We start from the raw sequence: 20044 nt of genomic DNA, 5'->3' as shown, positions 1-20044 counted from the left end.
GTACAGAATCAATCATTAGGATGTTTTTAACATATAGCTTCAATAAAGTTCCAACCGGAGTATTCCTTCTTGTCGACGTGAGCAATGGAACGCAAGTGACTACCATGACGGAAAAGTGCGATCACAAAATGGCTGCTTGATGGACATCTGATATATTCTGCTCTCATTCACTCCCACAACAACATAGAAGCCTCATTATAATTTCTATTGATGGTTGACATCTAGTGGAACCCCTAGGCAGTGCAACATCATTCATATCTCAAGGGGATTTCAATGGGGACTCTGGTGAATACATACAAGCTCAGATTTCTGACTTCCTGTTTTGATTTTGCCTGTCAATATGAGTTCTGTTTTACTCACAGACATCATTCAAACAGTTTTAGAAACGTCAGAGTGTGTTCTATCCAATACTAATAATAATATGCAAATATTAGCAACTATGACTGAGGAGCAGGCCGTTTGATATGGACACCTTTCATCCAAGCTACTCAATACTGCCCCTGCAGCCATAAAAAGTTAAACAAATATGAATGAAACAAGGTTTTCATCACTATTGACATTCATTGCTTTGAACTGAACAAATTGTAAGGACACATTTTACATCCAGTATTTTATGGAAATTATAAATGAGCCCCATTGAACACAAATTAAGGCCAGTCTACACACCACATGAGGTACAGAGATTTATTGTGTGTGTTGCAAGTGTATTTTTATTTTATTTTAAATGTGACCCCCTTTCCTCCCAATTTCGTAGTATCCAATTGTTAGTTATTACTATCTTGTCTCATCGCTACAACTCCCGTTCGGGCTCAGGAGAGACGAAGGTCGAAGGCCATGCGCCCTCCGAAACACAACACATCCAAGCCGCACTGCTTCTTAACACAGTGTGCATCCAACCCGGAAGCCAGCCGCACCAATGTGTCAGAGGAAACACCGTGCACCTGGCTACCTTGGCTAGCGCGCACTGCGCCTGGCCCGTCACAGGAGTCGCTGGTGTGCGATGATACAAGGATGTTCCTACCGGCCAAACCCTCCCTAACCCGGACGACGCTAGGCCAATTGTGGGTCGCCCCACGGACCTCCCGGTCGCGGCCGGCTGCGACAGAGTCTGGGCACGAATCCAGAGTCTCTGGTGACACTGGAGGCTTCGTGCCTTGGATCATCACTAGAGGCTTCGTGCCATGGATCATCACTGGAGGCTTCGGGCTATGGATCATCACTGGAGGCTTCGTACGTGTAGCCGGAACAGGTCTCACCGGATTGAGGAAACGGAACTAGAAGCCTGGTGCATGGAGCTGCCACAGGGCTTACCAGGCTGGGGAGACACACAGGAGGCCTGGTATGTGGAACCGGAAAAGGTCTCACCGGACTGGGGAGATGCACTGGAAGCTTGGTGTGTGAAACAGGCACTGGATACACTGGGCCGTGGAGGCGCACTGGAGGTCACGAGCGTAGAGCTGGCACAACCCGTCCTGGCTGGATGCTTAGTTTCACCCGGCAAATGCGGGGTGCTGGCACAGGACGCACTGGGCTGTGAAGGCGCACCGGAGACCAGGAGCGCTGAGCCGGCACAATCCGTCCTGGCCGAATGCCCACTCTAGCACGGCAAATGCGAGGAGCTGACACAGAGCGCACCGGGCGTTGAATGTGCACTGGAGTCACAGTGAGCTTCACTGCATAACACGGTGCCTGACCAGTCACACTCTCCCGACGGTAAGCACAAGGAGTTGGCTCAGGTCTAAACCCCGACTCCGCCAATCTCCCCGTGTGCCACCACCCCAAAAATGTTGGGAGCTGCCTCTCGGGTTTCCGTCGTTGCCGTGACTTCTGGTCTCGTCGCCGTTCCTCCCTCGCTGCTTCCGCCTGTTCCAATGGGATCCCTTCCAGCCAGAATCTCCTCCCACGTCCATGATCCTTTGCCGTCCAGGACGTCCTCCTATGTCCACTCCTCCTGGCTACGCTGCTTGGTCCGTTTTTGGTGGGATCTTCTGTTACCTCCATTGTTAGTGGTAGAATGACTCGTATCATTGCCAAGGAAAATATGTTGGCTGTGATTTGATCTTTCATGAGTAATTATGTGTTTCTCAACCAATTGGCCATTGGACACCAATGTTATTCAGTCCGGTATATATGTCTATGTGTGTGTGTGTGTGTGTATGTTTGCGTGCGTGCTGGGTTAGTTTATGAGCAAAGGCATAGTAATTTCATAGCTACGAACAAAGGGAACTAGAGAGGATGGTGATCACTAATGCTCCAAGCAATCTTGTAAGGACTGCCCCCTGATAACTATACAGTATCTATTTTGATACACCCACAAAAGGGTTCCAAAACAATTCTTAGACTGTCCCATTAGGATAAACCTTTTTGGTTTTAGGTAAACCCCTCTGTGGAAAGGGTTGTACACTGAATCCAAAACTGTTCTACCTGGACCTAAAATGGTTCTACCGGGAACGAAAAAGGATTCTTCAAAAGGGTTCTCCTATCGGGACAGCCAAAGAACCCTTTTTGGTTTAAGAAAGCTCCTTTGTTCTATCTAAGAGCGTAGTCCTTCCAGTACCTACTTTGACTGAATTGCTTACAACTAAGGAAGAATTTCTTCACAGCATACAGTGGGGCAAAAAAGTATTTAGTCAGCCACCAACTGTGCAAGTTCTCCCACTTAAAAAGATGAGAGAGGCCTGTAATTTTCATCATAGGTACACTTCAACTATGATAGACAAAATGAGAGAAAAAAAATCCAGAAAATCACATTGTAGGATTTTTTATTAATTTATTTGCAAATTATGGTCGTAAATAAGTATTTGGTCAATAACAAAAGTTTATCTCAATGCTTTGTTATATACCCTTTGTTGGCAATGACAGAGGTCAAACGTTTTCTGTAAGTCTTCACAAGGTTTTCACACACTGTTGCTGATATTTTGGCCCATTCCTCCATGTAGATCTCCTCTAGAGCAGTGATGTTTTGGGGCTGTTGCTGGGCAACACAGACTTTCAACTCCCTCCAGAGATGTTCTATGGGGTTGAGATCTGGAGACTGTCAAGGCCACTCCAGGACCTTGAAATGCTTCTTACGAAGCCACTCCTTCATTGCCCGGGCGGTGTGTTTGTCATGCTGAAATACCCAGCCACATTTCTTCTTCAATGCCCTTGCTGATGGAAGGAGGTTTTCACTCAAAATCTCAAGATACATGGTCCCATTCATTCTTTCCTTTACACGGATCAGTCTTCCTGGTCACTTTGCAGTTTTTTGCCCCACTGTATGCTTCCTTTAATTTTCCCCACAACATGAAGAAGTGTATTACAGTACCCCAAAAGTACAAAACACAGTCAGATCAACCAATGCTGTTTCTTTAAGGGTTTTATTTTGGTTTGTTTGTGAACCATGCCATCATCCCTGTGAAAACCCCATTACACTCAGTGTTCGAACCGCAGTGCTCTGTGAAACTATTCTGCAGGGCGATTGTTGATTAACGTGCTCCGGAGCAGTAGCTGTAGTCAATAGGCTGTTTGAGTGTACCAGAGCCAGTGTTGCTCACAGGATGCTTCTGGGTATGGACTGTATTTTCACTTGGCTCAAAACTGTGTACACATTGTCCATTGAATAGAAGAAAACTCTCTCGCTCTCCTCCTGAGAGATTAGTGGAAATTCAAAGCTTGAAACATGCATCTCTGATTTAATTTATTTATAATTTTCTTCCAAGGCTCCCAGTCGTCTTTGCCGTTTTCTACAAAGTATGTCAGCCAAACAGGGAGGAAGAAAAGAGACATGGACAGTGAAATAATAACCGCGCTAACACACTGTGACTGAACAGTACAGCGAAAATTAAAACCCCATTAAGCGACTCCAGAACCATAAAAACCAAACGGACTCTCAGTGATTGTGATGAAAATGTGCCATATATCGTAATATGGATAATAACAGGTGAGAGATGGCCTTGCCGACATTGTTTTTCCTTAGAGTGTAAAAAGACTGGAAGAGTAAAACTTTAAGGTAAACAAGTGAACACAAAGCAAACACGATTGTCCCAGAAGGACTGTCTGCATACAAAGTGGCGACAAGTGTCATCATTGATTTCACTGGAGGTTTTCTGTTCTGTTCCTCTCAACCATTTGTACTCTCGCTGCATTGCTGCCGTCAGTGTCTTTAAAGTACGCTGATGTGCTAGGCTCACATCAGCGGAGGCAAAGACAAGAATTACAAAAGGGATATTTAAATTTTTTTAACAGAAGCAACTATGGTGTTTGATGAAAGTTGCACATAATAACAGTAGAAGTTTGAAATAGCACCTGAAAATGAGCAGTGACGGTTTAAAAACAAGTTAGATTAACTGAAGGAGGCGGTATTCTACAGGGATACACATTTTAATAGGACCTACTGTGAAACAAGTTGTATGTACTACACTAACTTCCGAATAGATTTAAAGTGAAACACTTGAAGTCCATAGGGTCCCTTCTACTTCTACAGCAGGTATTGAAGAAAGTGTTAAAAAATCCAAGCATAAAGCTAACAACTCATGTTTTGAGAGAGAGACTACATGCTGCATTTAGTTGACCTGTGACGTTTAGTTGCATGCTTTGTGGGCTGTCAGCTTCGTCCTCCCTGTCCGTGGTATTTACCTGAACACACTGCCACAGATGGCTTTCTCAAGATTAAATGTTGAATCTCTACAGCGGTTGACAATTTACCTCAAAATTGCTCCTGAAAGCAGGGGATGGTGAATAAACATATGGCCTCCCTATTGGAGTGTCAGGAGGAGCACGCTGAGGCATGCCCATGCAACCAAACCATCATTATGCCCCAGACATGCCATTCATCAACAGCCTGATGCAATCCATGAATTAAATGCAGTTGGTTTCTGGCTGAGACTCTATTGGATATATAAAACATACACTAAGCCTGCAGCGATAACCAGGCAGTCATTTGATACACCTATTCACTTGGAAACAAAAATGGATACTGCCAGACGCAGTGAAGTGCTTGAGAAATAACCCTCCTTCAAACGTACCACACTGTAATCCCTGGGCAGCTCTGGGCTTCACATCCTACAGAATTGTGTTGACTCAACGTGACGCTCCTTATTCCTGCCAGAGTGCATTTATATAGCAGACATACAGCCATGCTCAGAGATTTAAGACTTCTGGTCTCCTGTTTTACAAACAATGTGCACTTTGTTCACTTGTTCAAAGAGTTTTTTTGGCACCATGTTTCTGCACATGAAAACCCACCCTTAACTGTTAAAATAATACAGATGAACATAATGGATTGATCATGATGGTATAGTATATAATTGGATATGTTATAAGTCTCCAATCCGTCTCCTATCCACTGACTGGTCTCTGGTCTCTAATAACAGCTCCACTCAGACGTGGACAATGGGGATGGCAAGGTGAAATACGTGCTCTCAGGAGAGGGCTCCACCTCCATCTTCACCATCGACGAGAACACAGGAGACATCCACGCCACCAAGCGTCTGGACCGGGAGGAGCAGGCCTATTACACGCTTCAGGCCCAGGCCGTGGACCGGATCACCAACATCCCGGTGGAGCCCAGGTCAGAGTTCCTGGTCAAGGTTCAGGACATCAATGACAATGAGCCCAAGTTCATGGACGGGCACTACATGGCCGGGGTACCGGAGATGTCAGCATTGGGTGAGCCTCTTTCTCTGCAACTCCCTCTGTTTGTCCTCTGTCCTCGTTTCTGTTGTATGGTGTCGGTCTCCCTCTCTCTCTCTTAATCTCACTCTATATCTCTTGCATCTACCCACCACAATCTTAAATATTCTTAATGTATCTCTCTCCCACTCTCATCTCTCTCACTTCGGATATTAATGAACACAGCCTACGCTTCATTATAAACATGAAACTGAATCTGTGGCATTCGTTTGTCTGTCAGGTGGTGCATGGTATTCATAGACACAATTGTATTAGCAAGTCGTGAGGTAGATAAATGTTGAAGAGGGTCCTTATCCACACACAGAGGTTGTTTCTACAGTGTTAACTGTTGTGGTTTCAAAACACTGTGGTTTAAAAAGCTCCAATATTTAATCTGACCCTCTACAAAGTAATTACTGCAACCAGTCAGTTCAGTTAGGTGGTTCCATTGTATTGCAGTTTGAATGGTGAAAGCAATTAAATACCTGCTTAGACAAACAAAGACACAAAACCCCAATGTAGTGCAATGAATCTAGCGAGTTCAGAGATGGCAGATTATTCAAATCCAATGGGACATGTAATGGAGCACCTCCCGAGGTGTTTTGCCACGGAAACAAATGCGTACCACAAGGCGCTTGGGGACACCGTGAGCCAATCCTGTGTGAATGGAAATATTGATTAAGCCTCCATTTCAAATTCGTGTGACAATCTGCCAGGGAGAGGAATAACAGGCGCCAAATGCCAAGTGCCAGATAATGTCTTCCAATCTTCAGGGTTAAGTGATATGACAGCCGCAAGCACATACAGGCGCAGTATTCTCATCATGCAGTTCCAGAGACAGGAGAACATTGCATCTACGTGTCTTATCTTCCTCAGGCTGATAGGCATAGATGCAAACAAGTGGAGACATTGAGGTACAGTACAATTTTGTGTGTGTGTGTGAGAGAATGAGCTCCCAGTTCCACACACACCAAGTCACACTCTGGTTTATTTACATCGCAGGGTTTCGCCAATGTCTTCATCTGAAGTTGTTAGGAAAGCATATGAATAATACATCCCACTCTTTGTAAATAGCTGCTCAGGGCAATTTACAGTGCAGTAAAATAATGGAGCCGGCCAAGCACCTCGTCCTCCATAACTCCTTTATAGATGGTTTTAAATCATTAATGGGCATAGACTGGCTACCCGTGATGAATGGGTTCAATTTAGGGGAAATCGTTCATTTCATTAAAGTAGTTAGGCTGCGGTTGCTAGTCCTTACACATGGTAGACCTTATGGCCCAGGGATCTGGGAAGACCTTGTCTTAATCACGCCCCTGGGATGTCAAATAAAAGATGAGGGGCTTGAGGACAGTTGGCCATGTGACAAGGCACAGGTCCCAGGTCTACATGGCAGACAGAGTTGCCCAAGGAGCAGATGAGAGCTCATTACAAGGCATAGGGAATGTAATGTCAGATCAAGGCTTGCCTAACGTAGCAGGCATAAAAAACACCTGAAACTAGATCCACCCCCCCCCCCCCACCCTACACACTGATCTTGATGCACTGTTCAAAGTAAATGTGGAGGAGTTAAGATGGAGTGTCTTAACGTCCAAAAGCAGAAGTTGCGTCACAGGCTCTCCTTCCATTTTCCCTGAAAACCGGAACATCCGGTTGTTCGGTACATGGGTGAGGCTAGAACAAGGCTACCGCCTAATCAAAATGTCATTAGGCTACAGATGAAATAAATTATAATGAACTTCACAGGATGGTGAAAGTGCAAGGTTTTGAGCTTGATGCTCCATTCCAAAAAAATCAGGTCTTATTCTGGTGACATGATGATCGATGCTTGGCTGCCATTTGACAAATTAAAATAAAATAAATTAAAATAATCCATAAGAAACTCATCATTATTCAACTCTTACCCTACGAGGTCCTGCAAGATGCTTTTAGAGGCAAACACGCTCACACAGTTCTGGGTTGCTCATCTACAGAAGGAAGTGGTCTCCTGCCTGTCTGAGAAAACAGTAGATGCTCTGATCCAATTTGGCACCACATACCTATGCGAGTCAGGGTTCTAAACTCTGGCCAACATAAAAAACAAGTACAGAAACAGACTCAATGCTGAGCATTACCTCCGTGTTGCACTGTCAAGTTCAGAATATGCTTGTTGAAACCGTCAACCTGTGTGATTTGATCAATCAGTGTATTCCAGTTCAGAATAGACAACACAGTTATTGTATTTTAACAGCAACAGATCCAACTTAGACTTTCAACAATACTTTCTACAGTAAGATGAGCAGTAGGCCTGATCATTTTTCATCTGTACTGTTCCAACCTAGACAGATATGTGTTTTAATGAGGAAAAATAAACATGAATAGATATTTATATGGGTATTTCATTTCATTGTTATTTGTTTTTGTCGATATTGCATTTGTTCTAGGCATAAAGGGTAATGAAATGTACTAATATTTTTTGCATAATTGCATATTTTCATAAGCTTGGGTCACAGGAAAACAGAATTTCTCATTTGGGTCCCAGGCTGAAAAAGTTTTAAGAACCCATGCTCAGAGAATTGCCAACTACCTATAGCACATGGGTTTGTCTTTGTTTGAATTGTGTCATTCATATTCACATGACAATTACAAATAAATTTGAACTTGTCTCTAAGCAATAATCCCTGCTTATCTCAAATGGTGGGGAGCAGGTGTGAACGTGCATGAATATGATCAACTTAATCATTTGTGCCAATGTTGAATACTCATTGAGGCATTGCAAAGTTGGTCGGCTTAAACGGCAGGTTTGAAAATTGTGTTTTTAATGTAATCCGCAGTGATACCCACACTCAAATCCATTTTGTATTGCCACTGTCGTACTTTGCAGTTTATGTTACATTTGTCAGGATGTAGCACTGACATACAATGCAACAAAAGTGCTGTTGAACTTTTTCATTTTCACACTTGAGAATATTGGCCTATATGGATAAGGCCAAATGTACATGTTTCTAACAGAGCATATGCATCACCATGGTAGCAATTGAATGACAACACTTTGGAGATTACGGGCAAATTATCAGACCAAAAAGTGAGGACACAACAGTTCACCTGACAAGACACTGTACTTTTCACAGCATTTGTCAATAATGACATCTGAAAATAGTCTGGATACATTCGGTAACATAATAAGAATATAAAAATATTGAAATGTTGAAGTAGGTGCATTATAAGAAAAAATGATTACAAGGGATTGAGTGAGAGGTCTAACCGGTGTCTCCAAACGGACACACACCTTCCCAAACTGTCCACTGTTCCTAAATAATTTCAAATCACTTTTATGACTCAAGGAAAGAGCCTTCCACTATGAGGTGCTTTTTTGAGCTCTCCTAGCTTTGCTATTGAGGAACTGAAGCATGAACACTTTTAGTTTTATGTTTGGAACATAGCCCTGCGTCCCAACCATCACACAATTACTGTTTACTCAATCCAAAAATGCTCCATTAAAAATCTCAGTCTGGGTCAGGTGGGCATTATTTGAAAGCGTATTCTATTGCCAACATGGTTAGTAAAAGTTATAAAATAGGATCTTAGTGTTTGTCTGAAGTGCCTTTTGAAAGCCTAACATATAGTCCTTTTTGTGCGCATAGAGTCCAATCAAGTGCATGTTCCACAGCAAATTTTCTTCACAAAAAGTCAAACATAGGCTCCTCAAAGATAGTACAGTATGAAGATAGGCAGAAGCTGCTTCTCCAATAGAAATCCCTGATCACACTTATAGGTGATGTCATGGCGACATTGGCTAGCTAAGCTGTGTAGAAACATGTCATTGAGTCTAACGGTCTTCTCGTGCCAAACTGCACATGTGCAGGCCATCAAATCAAAGACACACATTGGATATAAAGTTGTTTTTGAGTAAAATAGAACATGTCACTTTGTTACTTTGATGAGGTTGGAGTAATAACATGTTCAAATACCTAAGGCATTGCCACGAATATAGGTTGTGACTTTAGATTTTGAGAAAATGAACAACTAAGGAAACATGTCACTTCTCTCATTGACTTCTCAAACCCCTCCCTGGCCTGTTTGGTCTGTTTCACAAGCATTCCCGGAATTCGGATGATGTTGCCCCTATTTATAATAAATAGCGGTATTTATTATAATCCTCAACGTCTCATCTTTCAGAACACATTGACTACTCTCAATGTACAGTATTTCCCTCACTTGCACAATTAGCAGGAGGTATGGGGGTATCTTCTTGTTGCGCACGGTGCTCAAGTTCATAACAGCTGTCAGTCAAAACCCATACAGCACTGTGAAGCGGAGAACCGGAGCTGTGACATCATGTACAGCATGTCACCTACCAGCCACTGCATTCCAATGTAGGCCCTTATCAATGCCAAAGTCTGCCATTTTCAACCTGACAGGGGCTGTGATACACTTTGGTGGTTAAAGTTAGCTTTAATCCTCAGTATATGTTACGTTATGTATTTATTGTGTTATCTGTGATCGTTGTGTTTGTCTTGTGTAGTTTCTTAATCATTGTACCTAAACTGTATGTGTAAATGTATATACAGTGCCTTGCGAAAGTATTCGGCCCCCTTGAACTTTGCGACCTTTTGCCACATTTCAGGCTTTGTGAAGAATCAACAAGTGGGACACAATCATGAAGTGGAATGACATTTATTGGATATTTTATAACTTTTTTAACAAATCAAAAACTGAAAAATTGGGCGTGCAAAATTATTCAGCCCCTTTACTTTCAGTGCAGCAAACTCTCTCCAGAAGTTCAGTGAGGATCTCTGAATGATCCAATGTTGACCTAAATGACTAATGATGATAAATACAATCCACCTGTGTGTAATCAAGTCTCCGTATAAATGCACCTGCAATGTGATAGTCTCAGAGTTCCGTTAAAAGCGCAGAGAGCATCATGAAGAACAAAGAACACACCAGGCAGGTCCGAGATACTGTTGTGAAGAAGTTTAAAGCCGGATTTGGATACAAAAAGATTTCCCAGGCTTTAAACATCCCAAGGAGCACTGTGCAAGCGATAATATTAAAATGGAAGGAGTATCAGCCCACTGCAAATCTACCAAGACCTGGCCGTTCCTCTAAACTTTCAGCTCATACAAGGAGAAGACTGATCAGAGATGCAGCCAAGAGGCCCATGATCACTCTGGATGAACTGCAGAGATCTACAGCTGAGGTGGGGGACTCTGTCCATAGGACAACAATCAGTCGTATATTGCACAAATCTGGCCTTTATGGAAGAGTGGAAAGTAGAAAGCCATTTCTTAAAGATATCCATACAAAGTGTTGTTTAAAGTTGCCACAAGCCACCTGGGAGACACACCAAACATGTGGAAGAAGGTGCTCAGGTCAGATGAAACCAAAATTGAACTTTTTGGCAATAATGCAAAACGTTATGTTTGGCGTAAAAGCAACACAGCTCATCACCCTGAACACACCATCCCCACTGTCAAACATGGTGGTGGCAGAATCATGGTTTGGGCCTGCTTTTCTTCAGCAGGGTCAGGGAAGATGGTTAAAATGGATGGGAAGATGGATGGAGCCAAATACAGGTCCATTCTGGAAGAAAACCTGATGGAGTCTGCAAAAGACCTTAGACTGGGACGGAGATTTGTCTTCCAACAAGACAATGATCCAAAACATAAAGCAAAATCTACAATGGAATGGTTCAAAAATAAACATATCCAGGTGTTAGAATGGCCAAGTCAATGTCCAGACCTGAATCCAATCGAGAATCTGTGGAAAGAACTGAAAACTGCTGTTCACAAATGCTCTCCATCCAACCTCACTGAGTTCGAGCTGTTTTGCAAGGAGGAATGGGGAAAAAATTCAGTCTCTCGATGTGCAAAACTGATAGACATACCCCAAGCGACTTACAGCTGTAATCGCAGCAAAAGGTGGCGCTACAAAGTATTAACTTAATGGGGCTGAATAATTTTGCACGCCCAATTTTTCAGTTTTTGATTTGTTAAAAAAGTTTGAAATATCCAATAAATGTCGTTCCACCTCATGATTGTGTCCCACTTGTTGTTGATTCTTCACAAAAAAATACAGCTTTATATCTTTATGTTTGAAGCCTGAAATGTGGCAAAAGGTCGCAAAGTTCAAGGGGGCCGAATACTTTCGCAAGGTGGATTAAGTGGATTGTTGTCGGTCCACACAGTAAACATATGCACTCGCAGCCAGTGGCTGAACTTATCATGAATGGCCCATTTCATGGCTAGAAATTCCAGCTGGTGAGCAGGATACTTGGATTGTGCATGATTAAGAGATTTATTTACTAGCAAAAGCTATTGGCCTGGCTATGGCCTTCCCATCTTGCACTTGGGATAGTACAGCTCCCAATCCACTAGTAGATGCATCAACAGAAAGTAAAAATGAGCCAGCAGTGCCTGGTCAACTAGTGCTGCTTTCAAAAAAAAGCAAGTTGACATTTGGCAGCCCAGTCTGCAGCAGTGAGCCTGCGAGAGGGACCAGGCCTCTTTCTGCCCTTGCCTCTCCTAGGCTTCTTCTGACCTGTAGTCAGCTGAAACAATGGCCTAGCAACCATGGAACAACTCTCAATGTAGTGTTGATAGTATGCTACCATACCAAGGAAAGAACAGATTTTGCTAGGAGACGGAGTGACACCATTATCTCACTCTCAATCACATTTAAAATGGTTTGAACTTTAGCAGGGTCAGTGGCTATACACTCCTGAGAAATGATGTGGCCCAAAAACTTGCACGTAGATGGAAGACAGTTTTTCAGCGGTTGCAGGAGCACAATCTCAAGTCTCTGCAGACTTTCTTCCTCCATTTAGCAAAAACCATCAGATCATCCAAATAGCAAAGGAGAGTTTTGCTCACCAAAGATTGTCAGCATCATTCTCATAAAAGTAGTTGGGCTTTTACAAAGGCCGCGAGGTAAACGATTGTACTCGTGCAGACCTAAAGGAGAGGAAAAGGTTGTGTATTTCTTATCCTCTTCATGCAGTGGCACATTGTAGTACCCTGAGGTCAAGTCCATTGTGCTGAAGAAGGCATTACCTGCCAGCGCAGCCAGTACATCAGCCTGATGCGGCAGGGGATGAGCATCCTTTACTGTGCGGGCATTTAACCACCTAAAGTCAGTACATAGACGCAAGTCCCCATTCTTTTTCCATACCAACACCAATGGTGGGGCATACTCGCTGCTGGATTTTCTGACAATTTCATTTTCCTCCATATCGTCCAGTGTTTCCCTGAGTTTTTGGTAATGAGCTGGAGAAAGCCTATGATAGGGTAACCGAAATGGACGGTCATCATTCAGCCGTATGCGATGGCAGAACTCTTTTGCCTCTCCACAATCCAGGCTATGTCTAGAGAACACGATGTCATACTTCTCAATATAAAAGACAAGTTTGTCTTTCCAGAAATGTGAAACTGGACACTCCTCAACAGACAGGCCTTAAAGTCCAAGATTGCTCAGTGTACTGTTGCCATTAAGAGAAATCGTACAATGTCAAATTGGTGATGTTCAAAAATAGGAGATTTCTGTGAATTTCTGAAATAACACACACTTACTAAACCCTCCGTAAAATAACTCAATTCTTAACGTAAAGACTTAAAACTCAGGATTCTGTAAAGGCATACCCCAATCAGGATATGAGTTTACTTATAGCTTCCTGTGCCAACCGGAAGTGCCTTAAATTGTGTCATAGTGGCTGTTTTGAAGGGTTAAAATGGTCAGACCTTTTCAAATCTTCATATGTGTGATTAGGCAACCCCCATGAACTGTAAGTCAGTCATTTCTCCCAACAGATGTCAAAGAAAAGCTCTCTCACACACACACACACACAGCAAGGATGGAGTGACATAGTGCGGTGCTTAAAGACACACAGAGCATGCAATGGCATTTCCATATTCTCTAGACCGTGCCGAGTTCAACGGGATGCCCCGCTTGACCGTGGCTCGCTCTGAGTGCAGCGACCGTGAAAAAAAGTAGGCCCAAAATGAAGCGTGCCCTAAATGTCACTTGCTTTTGGGTGACAGTGAGAGAACCGTAAGGGTGAGAAGCACAATTCGACCTCAGGTACGATCCTGAGGTCCTCCCGATCTGTGCAAGCCTAACCTTGACCGTGTGGCATTAACCCTTCACAGTTAAAAATCAAACAGTTTTTGCATTGACTTCTCTCCCCATAGGAATACATTGCCTGCTCCTCTAAAGTCAACCTGAAGCCTATGTGGGTTATGAATGCCTTATGAACCTGTCTTCAATGACAGTCCATCAGGACACTATGAGGTCTACCTGTGTCGATTCTAAGCTTCCTGAAGCAACCAGAAGTGGTTAAAATCACCCTAAACGTGTTTTTCCATACCTAACCAGCAGTTTGTGATAAATAGTGCATTCAACCCTGTGTAAATCGGTCAGTTCTTAACATAAACACTTAAAACTCAGGATTCTGTAAAGGCATACCCCAATGAGGATATGTGTTTATCTATAGCTTCCTGTGCCAACCGGAAGTGCCTAAAAAAGTCAGATCTTTCCAAAACTTCATATGTGTGATTAGGCAACGCCCATGAACTGTAAATCAGTAATTTTCCCCATAAAATTTCAAAGAAAAACTAAATCACACACACACAGCTTGGAAGGGGGGACGTATTGGGGTACGTAGAGACAGACCGTGCCTGCAATAGTTAGCTTTGTTCGAGCTAAAAAAGAACCGTCAGACCTAGAGTTCTGACACTTTAGAAACCTGTTCTCGACCTCAGGTTGATAGTGCGTGGTGAGTTACTTGGCTCTCGAAGGTTCTCGGACCGAGAAACAGCCTTGTACATTTGCAATGAAAATGACGACATTTAGAAAAGTCTCAGACGCAAGACTAGGTGCATTAAAACCAGGCTCGGCCCATAGAGACAGACCCCAATGTTTCTGTCCGATAGCTCATTCAAGGACCCCGTAGCAAGGCATGGAAAAAAGTTAATTTTCAGCACCAATTACGGTCTTGCTCGGGCACCGAATGACCTATTGAGCCGAAACTCGGGATTCAGGGTCGCCTCACATAGGCCTATACATAATGTCCGAACTGGACCCGCAGCTAGAACGTAACTATGTGTTTTACGTTTTTATTTTGTTTTATACTGATGGCGCTTTGAATTATGGGCCTGCTCTGAAATATGTGATGGTTGGATTCTAAATGAGTCGGAAAAAGTGGGTTTGGTGTCAATTGGTATCAGTTTGGTGTCAGAATGACATCTAATTGAATGATGGACACTGACTTGCAAGTTGACTTTTGTACATTTGCAATATGTTTAAACGGAGAGGGACCATCACCAGAATGGCATTCTGAAATCAACACTAAAAAATGGCATCACCATAGTCTCCAGACTGTGCTGAGTTCAACGAGACGCCCCACTTGACCGTAGCTCGCTCTGAGTGCAGCGACCGTGAAAAAAAAGGAGGCCCAAAATGAAGCCTGGCCCTCAATGTCATTTGCTTTTGGGTGACAGTGAGAGAACCGTAAGGGTGAGAAGCACAATTCGACCTCAGGTACGTTCCTGAGGTCCTCCCGATCTGTGCAAGCCTAACCTTGACCGTGTGGCATTAACCCTTAACAGTTAAAAGAAGGTGTTTACATCAAACAGTTTGCATTGACATCTCTCCCCATAGGAATACATTGCCTGCACCCCTAAATTCAACCTGAAGCCTATGTGGGTTATGAATGCCGTATGAACCTGTCTTCAGTGAAACGTCCATCAGGCCACTATGAGGTCTACCTGTGTTGATTCTAAGCTTCCTGGAGCAACCGGATGTGGTTAAAATCACCCTAAAAGTGTTTTGAAACACATAACCTGTCATTATGAAAATCACTGCATTCAACCCTGTGTAGATCAGTCAATTCTTAACTTAAAGACTTAAAACTCAGGATTCTGTAAAAACATACCCTAATGAGGATGTGTGTTAACTTATAGCTTCCTGTGCCAACCGGAAGTGTCATAATTGGTGTCACAGGGGCTGTTTCGATGGGTTAAAAAAAGTCAGATCTTTCCAAAACTTCATATGTGTGATTAGGCAACCCCCATGAACTGTAAATCAATCATTTTTCCCATAAAATTTCAAAGAAAAACTAAATCACACACACACACAGCTTGGAAGGAGGGACACATTGGGGTGCGTAGAGACATATACTGCCTGCAATAGATAACCTTGTTGGAACTTTTAGGGTTGAACCGTCAGACCTAGAGTTCCGAAACTTTAGAAACCTGTTCTTGACCTCAGGTCGATAGTGCGTGGTGAGTTACGTGGCTCTAGAAGGTTCTCGGACTGAGAAACAGCTTTGTACATTTGCAATAACTTTTGCAATAACGAAAATGACGACATTTAGAAATGTCCCAGAGTCGCAAGAATAGGTGCATTACGACCGCCTCGGCCCATATAGACAGACCCCAACGTTTCTGTCTGATTGCTCATTCAAGGACCCCGTAGCAGCACCAATTAGGGGTCTTGCTCGGGCACCAAATTACCTATCGAGCCGAAACTTGGGATTCGGGGTCGCCTCAGCTCGGCCTACACATAACATCAGAACTGGACCCGCAGCTAGAACGTAACTACGTGTGTTACGTTTTTATTATGGTTTGAACAGAAGGTGTTGTGAATTTTGGGCCTGCTCTGAAATATGTGATAGTTGGCTACTAAACAAGTTGAAAAAGTGGGTTTGGTGTCAGTATGACATCTGATTGACTGATGGACGGTGACTTGCTGGTGACTTTTGTACATTTGCAATATGTTTAAACAGTGAGGTACCATCACCAAAGTGACATTCTGAAATCAACCCTAACGAGTGATGGAAAGGAACAACTATCACTGCCTGGCCATCCTGTGTTCATCAGGCCAGTCAATTTTGCATTTCTGCAGGATTTTTGAGCACTTCAAATTTCTTATGGCATTTGGCCAAAGAAAAAGTGACTTGACTTCCTATGAAATCATATTGCAAATGGACAAAACATATGCCTTATGCACAAGAAAAAAATTATAATAATGATAATAAAAGTTGACAAAAGTATAGTTTAAGCAAAGTATAGTTTGACTTTTGAGCATGCCAAATTCGTGATGGTAAATGCCCATTGAAACATATTGCAAATACACGTGCACCTGCAAAATGATTCAACAGTGAAAAAATATCACCAAATGGACATGATGAAATCAACACAACGAGTGATGGAATGTAACAACTATCACTGCCTGGCCATCCTGTGTTCATCAGGCCAGTCAATTTTGCATTTCTGCAGGATTTTTGAGCATGACAAATTCGTGATGGTGAATGACCGTTGAAACATATTGCAAATGCACATACATCCTGATTTGGCATTTTCAAATCTTTCATTTTTTTAATTTTTTTATTTAACCAGGCAGGTCAGTTAAGAACAACTTCTTATTTTCAATGCCGGCCTAGGAACAGTGGGTTAACTGCCTGTTCAGGGGCAGAACGATAGATTTGTACCTTGTCAGCTCGGGGGTTTGAACTTGCAACCTTCCGGTTACTAGTCCAACTCTCTAACCACTAGGCTACCCTGCCGCCCCATATTGCAATTCGACATTTCTTTTGGCATTTGGCCAAAAAAAATTGACTTTTGACTTTTGACCTATGAAATCATATTACAAATGGACAAAACATGTTCCTTATGCACAAGTAAAAAAACAAAAATTAGGATAACAAAGTATATTCATACAGTTCTTGCACATGATTAATTGACAACAAAAAAAAATCGAAAGAATTTCGAAAAACGGTCCAGAAAGCAATTTTTTACGGGGGTGACACGTTTTTGAAAAAAAGTTGTGTTACTGCTATCTTCAACTTAATGGTGCCCACTTTATCTGGGATGGAGTCTCCTCTCCATTTCTCCAGATTTGATAGGAGACGCAGGAACTGGCTGTCATCTCACTGGCCAGAAGGACCTGGCGTACCCACCACCCGCCAGTAGCTGTCATTCGATTTGAACTGTCTAATCAGAGACTTCAACACATTAGTGCCCACAATGAGTTCATCAACCTGCCCATCTACAATAAGCACTGGGACGACATAACTGAAGCCATAAAGCTGTATTTTTTTGTGTGTGTCCTCCCCATGAGCCTAGACATCACCTCCCCAACATTTTCAGACCCAGTGTAACCCCTCTTCTCTAGGTAGACTCCCATTAGCTCCTCCCACTCCATCACAGAGTACTTATCTGAGCCATCACCCCTAAAGAAAGATGGAGCACTAACATCTGACTTCACAACCAGATTCAGCTTGGATGCATCAATAAAAGTTGACCCGCATTGCTCAGACAGGGGAACTGCTGGGGTTGTTGAGGGGAATGGGCAGGAGAAAGAGTCTCAGGCTGCAGTAAACTTGCTCTGATAGATTCTCCTATCTCTGAGCCAATCTGCTTAATAAGGTCACTAAACTGACTCGGAGGTGTCCCATTTTTACTGAGGACTGGGGGTGATGGTACATCAGAAGACAGAGGTGGGATACCCTGGTCAGGTGGAGTAAACAGCCTACCCCTCCCAGTGCTTGTAAACTCAGGACGAGCAAACACTCTACTCCCAGGAGCTACAGTAACTGTACAAATGGTGTAAATGCAAGGACACCCCTCCCTCTACCCACACTAAAATCCCCAGCACAACTCATTTTATGGACTTGAGTGTTCCATGGCTCAATAGAGCACTAAAATGCAATGTAATATACTCCATACAAAAAAATTCAATAAACACATTTCTTCAAAACAAGCAAATAAACACATACCCTTATCTAGTGAATATGCTACATTCACCTTCACTATTTCCAGTATAAATTCACTTATAGCAAACCATCAACAAATGCGCATGTGCATATCGCGCATCTCATCCACATGCACAGCTCCGGTTGTCCTGACAGTCGGCAGGTTGCGGCACCAGTTTGCAGAACGAACCATGCTACATTGTGTACTTTTAATCAGGACACTGCCACAACTGGAGGTCTGCTAGTTGAATATTTTTTTTTTATTTGCCCTGCACACCAAAGAGACAACACACATTGTTTACCCTTGGCACAGTCCTAGCTCTCAGGTACCTGCGCAAGCACATGGACACTCACTCAAACACTGTCCCAAGTACTCACAAGTTACAATAGATACCCTAATTAGCAAGCTTTGTGAATCTTGTTAACATAAATCTGTATGTTATCCACATTGTAACACATTTATGGTAGCATAACAGTACACTGTGTAGCATTATGACGGTTTTATATTAAACAATTTTGGAGCCAAGGACAACATACCTTGCTAGCCGAAGGTCAGGCAAAAGAGAACAATAAGGGGGTATGGAAATACAGATAACCCGCGATGGGCCAAACCAAAATATACAAAACTTTTACAATCACATGCATGTACAATATTGTACACCAAAGAAAAACATTAGCATAATCTAGGGGAACAACATCACACTGCTACACCTGCACTCTGAAGGGGCCGGGCTAAAGTGAGCATTCAGCATGAAGGAGTGGTGCCAAGGCTGTGCACCAGAGCTCCAGTGCTCCCCCTCATCCGGTGCCGCCTCCACGCACCAGGCCTCCTGTAGGTCTCCCTGCCACAGGACCCACCAGGCTGTCTCTGCGTCTCCTCCCTGCAGAGGGGCCCTTTGGTCCGGAGCGTCCAGAGGCGCCCTTTGGTCCGGAGCGTCCAGAGGCGCCCTTTGGTCCGGAGCGTCCAGAGGCGCCCTTTGGTCCGGAGCGTCCAGAGGCGCCCTTTGGTCCGGAGCGTCCAGAGGCGCCCTTTGGTCCGGAGCGTCCAGAGGCTCCCTTTGGTCCGGAGCGTCCAGAGGCTCCCTTTGGTCCGGAGCGTCCAGAGGCGCCCTTTGGTCCGGAGCGTCCAGAGGCGCCCTTCGGTCCTCTTTGTATTTCTTTGTTTTGGCCGGGTATTGTTCTCAATCAGGGACATCTGTCTATCGCTGTCTCTGATTGGGAACCATACTTAGGTAGCGTTTCCCAAAGTTATTTGTGGGTAGTTACTTTCTGTTTAGTGTTTTCACCTTACAGGACTGTTTCGGGTATTCTCCTGTTTATTTTTGTTATAGTGTTCAGTTGTAAATAAACAAGCATGAACACTTATCACGCTGCGCTTTGGTCCGATGATTCCTCTTCTTCCGACAACGAATATCGTTACAGTTTTAGCCTACTGCTACTGTGCAGTAATCAGAGATTGGAATGCATAAAACTCTTTAAGCATTGATTGACCTTGGTTGTTTTAATGTAGTCATATAAAACCTGTTAAGGAGGCTGCGAATTCTCGCAGCTTTAAAAAAAAAATTGTGCAAGATTTCTACGTCCTGCTAGTCATGCCAGGAATATAGTATATGCATATGATTAGTATGTGTGGATAGAAAACACTCTGAAGTTTCTAAAACT

General features: G+C 43.3%; 1 protein-coding gene across 6 annotated transcripts in view; it reads left to right on the top strand.

Annotated features, from left to right (window-relative positions):
- LOC135522527 (cadherin-7-like) overlaps window positions 1-20044 on the top strand; it is a 172382-nt gene that overhangs the window by 55944 nt on the left and 96394 nt on the right. For all 6 annotated transcript variants that reach the window (XM_064948872.1, XM_064948869.1, XM_064948871.1 and 3 more), the window contains exon 2: window positions 5355-5649. In XM_064948872.1, the coding sequence (XP_064804944.1) occupies window positions 5355-5649 (295 nt within the window). The remainder of the gene's footprint in view (window positions 1-5354; window positions 5650-20044) is intronic.

Source organism: Oncorhynchus masou, chromosome 30, assembly GCF_036934945.1.
Source record: "Oncorhynchus masou masou isolate Uvic2021 chromosome 30, UVic_Omas_1.1, whole genome shotgun sequence".
NCBI lineage: Eukaryota > Metazoa > Chordata > Actinopteri > Salmoniformes > Salmonidae > Oncorhynchus > Oncorhynchus masou.
Note: the sequence above shows the minus strand (reverse complement) of the source record. Positions and strands in the feature narration are given on the sequence as shown.